The 10,451-nt window shown below is 40.1% G+C and overlaps 1 protein-coding gene across 1 annotated transcript; it reads right to left on the bottom strand.

The window, feature by feature from the left end:
• Positions 1 to 3,377: 3,377 nt before the first annotated feature.
• Positions 3,378 to 5,015, bottom strand: LOC118366946 (gamma-crystallin M2-like). Its single transcript, XM_035749810.2, has 3 exons — positions 4,960 to 5,015; positions 4,431 to 4,673; positions 3,378 to 3,787 (listed from the first exon to the last, which is right to left on the bottom strand). The coding sequence occupies exons 1-3, from the start codon at positions 4,966 to 4,968 to the stop codon at positions 3,512 to 3,514; spliced, it is 528 nt and encodes a 175-aa protein (XP_035605703.1). The 5' UTR covers positions 4,969 to 5,015; the 3' UTR covers positions 3,378 to 3,511.
• Between the last annotated feature and the right edge of the window lie 5,436 nt (positions 5,016 to 10,451).

Consider the following 10,451-nt stretch of genomic DNA (forward strand, 5'->3'; position numbering starts at 1 on the left):
ACATGGTTAGCACAAAGTGAATCAGATATTTCAATCAGCTATTCAAATATTTATCTAGGCTCAACGCATTGTTCTAAAGCACTGAATCACTGATCCACACACAATAGCAGGTAGAAAGTGCCACATTTCAGTCAGTTCATGTGGGATCCAAAACAATCCAGGGCCGCCAAGGGCAGCTTGAGATAAACATTAAACAAATAAATCTAATGGGAAATCGAATGAGTCTCACTGTATGTTTTAACCCATGAAAATCCATGTCATGATACATTTAGACCAGGACTTCACAAGCTCTTAACAGGCTGTCCATATCGAATGGACAAACAACTAAATGGTACAACTGTACTACTCTGTTTCAGTATCCCTTATTCTAGATAATCCCTTATCTTCACATCAAAATGAAAATAAAATATTGAATCTATTGTATTGTGTCACTCTAATATGTTGTTAAAATCATTTCCAGCAAGTCCAGCAGTGATACATTGTAATAACTTTGTAATGAATGAAATACATGATTCTGTCTTTATGGGAATACAAATGCCCTTTTGTCTATGTATTCATTATGATATGTGCAACCTTTCCTTATAGAGGAAGGGAGGAAGTAGTTGCTGGGCCACTCTTACAGAACCCAGAAGTAAACGTCTTAAACACAAAGTCTTAAAAAGGCCAAATATGATTCTATATGCAGTTCATACAGTTCATGCAAATGCAGTCCTGTATTATCAGCATACCACTTTCAATGCCAACTGCTAGCTTTCATGCCGTTGTTGATGAAACCCTCAATTCTTTTGTGCCGAGGTCCTCCATATACGTAGCTCAGTTTCAAACAGCCCACTAGCACAACTCCAAGACAGATTTCTAACAACTTTTGTACGTCGATATTGTTATATGGTCCTGATTGTAGCTATCTCAAATGAATAGGACACATTTTTGTTAGAATTGTTTTTGCTCTGATTCACAAAATGTATACAGACAGATCCAGGAATAAACAGTTCAATTACAATCCAGGATCGATATACTATGGCTACAGTGCCTTCAGAAAGTGTTCACACCCCTTGACCTTTTCCACATTTTGTTGTTTTACAAAATATATTAAATTGAGATTGTGTGTGGCCTACACACAATACACCATAATGTAATTGTATATATATAGATTTTTTTACAAATGAAGGGAGGTTTTCCAATGCCTCGCAAAGGTCACCTATTGGTAGAAGGGTAAAATAAGGACATTGAATATCCCTTTGAGCATGGTGAGGTTAGTAATTACACTATGGACGGTGTATCTATACACCCAGTCACTACAATAATAGAGGTATCCTTCTTAACATTCCTTCTTAAGAGGAAGGAAACCGCTCAGGGATTTAACCAAGAGGCCAATGGTGACTTTAAAACAGTTACAGAGTTCAATGGCTGTGAAAGGAGAAAACTGAGGATGGATCAACAACATTGTAGTTACTCCACAATACTAACATAATTAACAGAGTGAAAAGCCTGGACATGCATCCTGTTTGCAATAAGGCACAAAGTAAAACTTTTTTTAAATGTGTCAAAGAAATTAACTTTATCTCCTGAAAAGAAAGTGTTATGTTTGGGATATATCCAACACATCACTGAGTACCATTCTTCATATTTTCAAGCATGGTGGTGGCTGCATCATGTTATGGGTGTGCTTGGCATCGGCAAGGACTAGGGAGTTTTTTGTTGTTGATAGAAATAAACGGAATAGAGCTAAGCACAGGCAACATCCTAGAGGAAAATCTGGTTCAGTCTGCTTTCCAACATACATTGGGAAACAGTAGGACAAAAACTTAAAACACAATGCCAAATAGACACTGAAGTTGGCAACCACGACAACATTAAATATTCCTAATGGTCTAGTTACAGTTTTGACTTAAAATGGATTGAAATATATGGCAAGTCTTGAAAATGTCTGTCTAGGAATGAAAAACAACCAACTTGAGTTTGAATAATTTAAAAAGAATAATATGCAAATATTGTACAATCCAAGTCTGCAAAGCTCTTAGAGACTTACTCAGAAAGAATCACAGCTGTAACTGCCGCCAAATGTGATTTTAACATGTATCGACTCAGGGGGGTTGAATACAGGATAAACATAATTCAATTACGATCCAGGATCAACACAGCTAAATGACGATGCAGGTGTAACATCAAAGTCAACATGTTTCACAGTCAGAACATTTCAATATTATCCTGGATAAAGATGTTGTAGTACATCGCGTAATATGCAAACTGTCACAGTGACAAGGGCTTATGTTGACATGGGCCGTTGTAATGAATATCCCTTGTTCCTAAACTTAAATATTAGCTGGGTAGTGCATGCATTGCTCAGAGAAATACCTTTTTAATCCTACTCTTGAGTTGTGTTGTGTGCTGAGATGTCATGGTATGCTAGCATTTTATTTAGAAGTCGTTGAGTGGTAAAGTAATGCAAAATTGTATACAATCTGATTCATTGTAATGCATCTTGAATTTAAACATGTAAGTGTCGATCATCCAACTTTTAACTCAGAATTGTATTTGTCTGCTGTGCGTGCTATTACTGGCTTTGGGTTCTCTCCACTTCGAGGTTGGTTACCTTGCTAAAATGGGTTACACCTGAGCTGGCCCAGAGAGTGATCGCGTTAGTGAGGATGTGTTTCACCAGTGCTGGCCCAGCTGGTATTTAAGACCTGCTAGCCCAGTACATCTGCTGGAAAAGGAGATGTTGGGAGAGTTACGCCTCACATTAGCGCTTCCACTTTAGGTAGCCAAACAAAGCCGTAATCTTAATCCCCTCTTAGGTTTGGTCTACATTTTTTGTAACTCCCTATCCTAAGTTTTTGTCCGTTTTTTTATTTTATTTGGTCTTTTATGAGGAATTTATGAGGAATTCAAGTGGGCATCCATAGGGGTTGTCTTTTAGGTCCCTTTCTAGTTGCTTTGCCAACATTCAGTGGACACCCTCATGGGTTTCTTTCAGAACCTGTCTGAAACACTTTCTGTTTTGATTTGGTTGTCAAAGTGACTACTTTGTTAGTTCCCTTTTCTGTTGAGCGATGACATCTAGGGTTGTCTTTACGGAATGTAACGCTGCCCCTTAGACTGTACGTGTTTAACTGGCTTTTTATTGTGTGACACTGTATCGTGTTACAAACTGTTTGTGTGTTCATTTGTATGAGTTTCTTCTATAGGATTGTGTAAAGACTTTGTTCCTTGGAAGGCAATACAGGATTGTATTGTATTCTGTTCCATTCTATTTTAGTGTTGTTGATATGGTTGCAAAGATGACTAAAGAAACAGTGTGAGTAGATCTACTGGTGTTGACATACAGTATTTGTGCCCGGTGATTCCCATGTCAAATTAATGAAGACAATGGGGTATGTGGGAATCAGACAGAGTTTTATTTGTTAGACTGCAACACTCTCACACAGAGGTGGGTGTCATAAGGCACTGCAGAGAGGTTTCTGGGAAAGGGGTCATCGTAGGGCTCTAGAACTCTAGAGGTTGTAAGGTTCTAGAACTCTGTGATCCTGCGGAAGGAGCCCACGACAGGGGAGGTGGCGCCCCAGTCCGTGAAGTTATGGTACTCTTTGCGCTCCAGGAAGTACTGGCGCCCCCTGTAGTTGGGCAGCTCGTAGAATGCCCAGGCACCGTCCATCACCACAGCAGAGTGGAACTCATGGAACTTGAATGCTTCGTGGACCAATGGGCAGTCCTCACTCCACTCTGCCATATGGCCAGCAAAATCTGGCCTGTCATAGCATCTGATCTTGTAGGAATTTCCATAGACCTGCAAAATAAATACAACCAAAAATATATAAATGCCAGTATCCTTAATTAATCATATTAAAGTAATCGTGTTAATTATTTGAATTGTCATTCATCTAGTATGCAAAAAATGATATTAGAAATGTGGGATGCCTCTTTAAATTGGTTTATTGGCTGTTGTCCTGGTTTCCTTCAACAACTGATGTAGATGGGCCTGGACATGAGGCAAACTGCTGCCAAAACATGAGCCTTTTATCTATCCTTATTGTCTGTTGGCTTTTGACTGATCATTGCCTGGTTGGTGCACCCTGGGGCATTCCATTCAAGCTGGGCATTGCCCTGCATCCAAATCTGGTCAGACACATTTTAACATCCTAATTGCCAAAACCCAAATATACAAGCATAAAATAAATAAAAACAAGTTAGTGATGTCTGTCTGATGTAAAATGGGTACATTTAAGATCGAGAAAACATCTGTCAAAAAGCAAAATAAATGCTAGAAGTAATGCAAATCAATAAACTGTTTCCTGGGGACTTTGAGCAATGATTATGAACTTCTTGCCTCAAGTTGTCAGTATCTATCTACTAACACAAATAAACGTCAGACTTGTCAGTCCCATCTTCAAACTAGGCTTACAGTTTGTACTTTTGGTAGGTAGGCTTACGTTTTTGATAGATCGACAGGATCTGATGCTGTCGTTGAAGCCCATCCACTGCTGGTGGTCAGGGTACTCCCCAGGGGTCAGGATGTACTGGTAGCCTGCATAGCTGGGGCGCTCGTACAGAACCCAGCAGCCGCTCTCCACCCTGATAGAGTTACAGCGGCTGAAGAAGGAGTGCAGGTCTGGGCTGTCACTGCTGCATTCATAACTACCACCTTGGAAATTCTTATCCTCAAAGAATACAATCTGGAAGAGAGATAGAGACAGAAAAGCCTGGTAAGATACAAGCCATACCTTTTATACAGTACTTCTTCCAATATGTGGCTGTAATGATTGCTCCTCTGCCAAGCTGCAATACCTACAATGCTGCTTGAAGTTACAGAAGTGACAAAAAATCAAATCAAAGTCAGTAGTCAAATCAAGGCAGATTAACATAACAAAGTATAAGCACTTTTTCTGTCGAGCAGTTTCTCATTCACATTTGACATATATTCTATGATATTATCTATATCATCTAAAGACTTCTTCTTACCTTCCCCATTTTGTATTGTTATTGCTCACCTCCCACTCACCAGCTGTACTGCTGAGGTTTATATCGAAATGCAGAATGTGCCGACAAAGGAAAGCCTTTGTTAAGCAAATTAGCCTGATTTGCATATCAGCTAAATGGTTTGTTCAAGTTTAATTTCCCTTTGTACCAATGCAATGGCTCCGTATCAAAGAATTGCCAGAACTGTGATGTGAAAGTTCTAAAGGCCAACTCTCCCAGCCTATCCCCTAAATGCATTATATGGATTGCTTTCAAGCAGTCTGCTATCATGGAATATTTCTTGGTTTCTTTTGGCATCTAGTATTGTTCGATCTAAAAGAAAAAAAATTGTGATTTTATTTTGTCTTTAGCATCATGTTCAGGAACTGTCTCGTTTTGCAACTGTGTTGTCACATCGTGCAAGTCTGAAGTTGTAGAAGCTATAATGACTGAACTTTTCATCCCAATAGTCAATATCGAGTCAGAATTTAATAGTCGCTGATGGGATCCTCTTGTGGCTTTTGATGTGGTCTTAATTTACTGTGGAGACAGAGGAAAGAGCATGGCAATGCATTGTAAAGAAAGCTGTCAAATGATTGACACAACGTAAACTCTGAACCAGAACAAGGATATTTTCTCATTTTGAAAGTGTGACCACCATGAATTACTTTCTTCAATCCTTCAATGTATGTCTCATTCAGATCGGGGAAAAGTATTGAGATATTTCAAGAATGACAAAGTGTGTACGGAACTCCTCTGTGGGCTATGTGCAATCAGAGTAGGGAGTTCTTGGATGACTATAGGGTCTTTGTGACTCTATAAAAAAACAACCTGAAACCACAGATTAGAGATATTAACCCTAAATCTAAAGCTGTATTATGCCATCGTTTGATTTTGTTGTAATGTTGGTATTTGTTAACAAGAGAAAGAAAAGAAGAAACCCGCATGCTGCTCTTGCTAATATCACTGCTTTTTAATAAACTTTACTTATCGGCCTAAAGGCCTTCTTCAGAGCTTTTAGTATTTGTTAACAAACAATGTATAGCCTCAACATGTTTAAAACTTTCCTGGTAATCTCATGGACCATGTTTTCTTGCATCTATATCTCTGTCCATGAATTGGAGTGGTTATTTTATCTCCTTTACATGATTAAAAATATTTTAAACACTTACCAGTGCAAAGTGATTACAACAAATATTGTTGGCCAGTGACAGAAGCAGTAACGTTAACTCTGTGTGGTATGGCACTATATAGACACTTTTGAGTGTTACATTTACGACTTTGTGTTGATTTAATACTTGTGATTTTGCTATGTGTGTCCCCTGTAAACCAGCGTTACTTCAGGGAGCTTAGTGAAGTCTTTATGTCTCAGGCAAAAATCCATGATCGTACTTTATTGAAGCACCTCCGATCCACTTCAACCTCCTTCACAAAGAGATCCATCTGGGATCAAACCTGGGTCTGCTGACCCTCGCAGGAGTGTATAAACTTGCTGAGCTAAAGCCTACATCCTTCAATACATTAATTTACAAAAACAATTTTGTAAAGGCTGAGCCCCTTAATCTCGGACTACTGTTATTGGTACTTTGAAGCATGCCCTTGATTGAAGCCACAATCCTGAGTTTGTTTCAGCCCAATGGCAATTCCACCACTTGGCTTTGTATGGGGGATGGGGCTGGGGAAACGTAACAACAGAGCTATGGATGCAAGGATTGACTGTCCATGAGATTGAAATGATAGCTTTGAACGTTTTGAAACTATACTTTGTTTGTTTTACAAAGACACACATGACAACACAATCATATACAATGGAGTTAAATCAGAGATTATGAGATTATGATTAACAGAGATTAACAGAGATTATGACAGTTGCATTATGACAGTTCCCACAAATTAGGCTTACTTATTGTGGGAAATGGGACTGACAAATGTATTTTATATACAAGTCTCTCTCTTGAAAAAGAGAGCAATAAATTCAGTGTGATATTGACGGTTCAATGTTTAAACTCGCTTTCCCGAAATTAGCCGATTATTAACATAACATTTCATAAATACCATAATTGTGTGCATCTGTACAGCATTCAAAAACGGAAGACTCCTAAACATGCAAGTAACTGTCCAGTTTCCAGATTTAAATGAAATATGGCCTACAGCATAGTTTTCCTTCCCAAGTATGTTAAAATGCAGCTTTTCTATGTTGGAATGTTGTGGGCGTTCCCCAACAACAGAATGGTGTAGGAGTATATCAGTCATAAAAAATATTCATGCAAGTAGACCGCTGATTGGCCAGCTCATCCTCCTCTAGAGCACTAATTGGCCAGCTCATCCACCTCAGGAGTATGATATCATACACTATGAGGAAATAGCAAGCATTTTTTAAATGGTCTGTTTGAAATACAAGTTTGAGGTGGGATTTTATTTTTTCTCCAATGCTTTTGCCACAAATACGAGTCATTATTCAACATTATTTGGGTATGAGTTAACAGAATATTAATTTTTAAAAGTGACATTTTCACTGGACAGTTACTTTAAGAAATCAACTCTGTTCTTTACATTCCTGCTTCCTCCTTGTGTCTTCAGCGCCTTGGGCACTCCCTCGTTGTGAGTCGTGATAGCGAAAAAGAAAGACAGTGATTGCAGACCTGCTTATTCATCAGGTTCCATAAAATGTGAATAACAAAACCCCATTACGGTGCGTATGAGGTATAAATCCCAATGGCAGCCGCAGGTCATTGGACAGAATCCCACAAAGAACATCAAACAAGGTGTGCACATATCAGCCAGCTCTGGGTCAGCCTGTCAGTCCAATCTTGGATTCAGCTAATGGAAAAGTACAGGAGATGGCTGGGAGGTCATTGCAGAGAGATTTTGCTAGAGGTTGATTTTGCTGGGAGTTCATTGCTGGGAAGTTGGTATGTTCAGTGAGTTTGTTTGCTCAGATAGAGCTTATTTGATGTCCTTTGTTTCTTAGTTTGTTTGAGAAATTATTTGTTCTCCTGTTTCATTTGTTCCCAGGGGGGAAGGGGAAGGCACCTAGGGAGTGCTTAGGCAAGAGGCCCGCGGACATACATATACCCGTAGCATATTCGCTGTCTAGGCACACTAGGTAAGACCTGGGTGGACCACCCCCTTGTATTTTGGTTAGGGCACCAGGTGGTGCTAAATTAGGTAAGTAGTGGGTAGGCAGGTAAGATAGGAGAGGGGGGCTTTGAGATCTACTTTCTTTGCTTTGGTTCCGTCCAGCCCCTTTTCCCCATATTACCGTGTGAAGGAATAAAGTCCTTGTAAACGGTACCACATTCTGCCTGTTGTCATTCTTACTTGCACCTACAGTCCATACCTTTTTCACTTCACGGAGAGTTTAGTTGTAGCAGGGTGTTGCGTTCCCTCGTCATAGAGGCGTGCGTAACATAATGGGGGCTCATCCGGGATTTTTCCATTAAACCCACTGGACCCTGCTGCTCTGAGCTCTCTGTGGTTAGTGATTGAGGTGTGATGGTAGGTTGTGAGTTTGGATTACTTGTTTAGTTAGTGTGTTCAGGAGACTGCATTGTATAAGATGGCTGCATCAGCGCCCTCTTGATTGTTTGGTGAGGTTTCGTAAAGTAGACCTTATAGCTATAGCTGACCATTATGGATTTGTTTTCCCTGAGAAAGTCCCAAAGGCTGAGCTTTTGGTGCTAGTCAGGGAGGTTTTATTTAGTGAGAGAATGGATTCTCTCATTGCAAGGAGAGGAGACGGGTAGACCTTCTGATGCAAAGTCGGAGGACAAGTCGGAGGAAGGGGTTCCTCGTACCTCTTTTACATTGCCCCGATTCGATCCTTTATCTTTTGCTTCGGGTCGTTCAGATGGGACTGCTAGGCTGAAGGTGAGGCTGGCTCGGTTAGAAATGGAGCAAAAAGATAGAGAGACAGATGAATTTTGAACTTGAAATTAGGAAAATAGAAGCTGACAAGGAGGTGTGGATCCGACAACTGGAGCTAGACGCTGGCTCCAGTGCGACTCCACAAGCTGCTCATCATCAAACCCACTTCGACGTGAGTAAAAACATAGCTTTAGTCCCTCCATTCCGAGAGTCGGAAGTTGATTCTTATTTCTCTGCTTTTGAGCGTGTGGCCGCTGTGCTGCATTGGCCACTCGCGGTTTAGCCGCTTCTGTTACAATGTAAATTGTCTGGGAAAGCCCAGGAAGTAGTAGCTGCTCTCTCCCTGGAAGACAGTTTACACTACGATACAGTTAAAACTACAGTGTTGCGGGCTTATGAGTTGGTGCCTGAAGCTTATAGGCAGCGCTTCAGGAACCACAAAAAAACATCTCACCGTACATTTGTTGAATTTGCTAGGGACAAAGAGTCTCTGTTTAGTCGCTGGTGTTCAGCCAGCAAAGCTAACACCTTTGCTGATATTCGAGAGTTGATGCTGTTGGAGGACTTTAAAAGCAACCTCCCAGATAGAATTATAGTTCATTTAAATGAACAGAAAGTGGTGACATTGGCCCAAGCAGCAGTGTTGGCAGATGAGTACGCTTTGACACACAAGACTGTCTTTGATGCACCACGTTTTGAAGGCCGGACGATTACGTCATCAGTTCTTCGTTCAGGTCGCTTTTCCTCTAACAACCCTAAGCCTTTTCATGAAATCCGTGAATGTTTTTACTGTCACCAAAAGGGTCACGTGATTGCGGACTGCCCAGTTTTGAAAAATAAACCGCAACACCTGGTTCACCAACTACTTCTCAGATAGAGAAGATTTAGATGCACTATTGTAAAGAGGCTGTTCCACTGGATGTCATAAGGTGAATGCACCAATTTGTAAGTCGCTCTGGATAAGAGCGTCTGCTAAATGACTTAAATGTAAATGTAATGTAGAGTTCAGTGTGTCAAATCGGAGGTCCTGCTGTCCGGACCTCTGGCAGGCTCTGGCAGGCTCCATGGGGGTACCACAGGGTTCAATTCTCAGGCCGACTCTTTTCTATGTATATATCAACAATGTCGCTCTTGCTGGGGGTGATTCCCTGATCCACCTCTACGCAGACAACACCATTCTCTATACATCTGGCCCTTCTTTGGACACTGTTAACAAACCTCTAAACAAGCTTCAATGCCATACAACACTCATTCCGTGGCCTCCAACTGCTCTTAACGTTGACTGATCATGATTTTTCAATGCCGATACAGATTATTGAAGGACCAAAATATGCCGATAACAATTAATCGGCCAATTTTTTAAATATTTATTTTTTAAGTTTTTATAATAATGACAATTGCAACAATACTGAATGAACACTTTTATTTTAACTTAATATAATTCATCAATCAAATCCATTTAGCCTCAAATAAATAATGAAACATGTTCAATTTGGTGTAAATAATGCATAAACAGTGTTGGAGAAGAAAGTAAAAGTGCAATATGTGCCATATAAAAAAGTTACGTTTAAGTTCCTTGCTAAGAACATGAGAACATATGAAAGCTGGTGATTCCTTTTAACATAAGT

This window comes from Oncorhynchus keta, chromosome 34, assembly GCF_023373465.1.
Source record: "Oncorhynchus keta strain PuntledgeMale-10-30-2019 chromosome 34, Oket_V2, whole genome shotgun sequence".
NCBI lineage: Eukaryota > Metazoa > Chordata > Actinopteri > Salmoniformes > Salmonidae > Oncorhynchus > Oncorhynchus keta.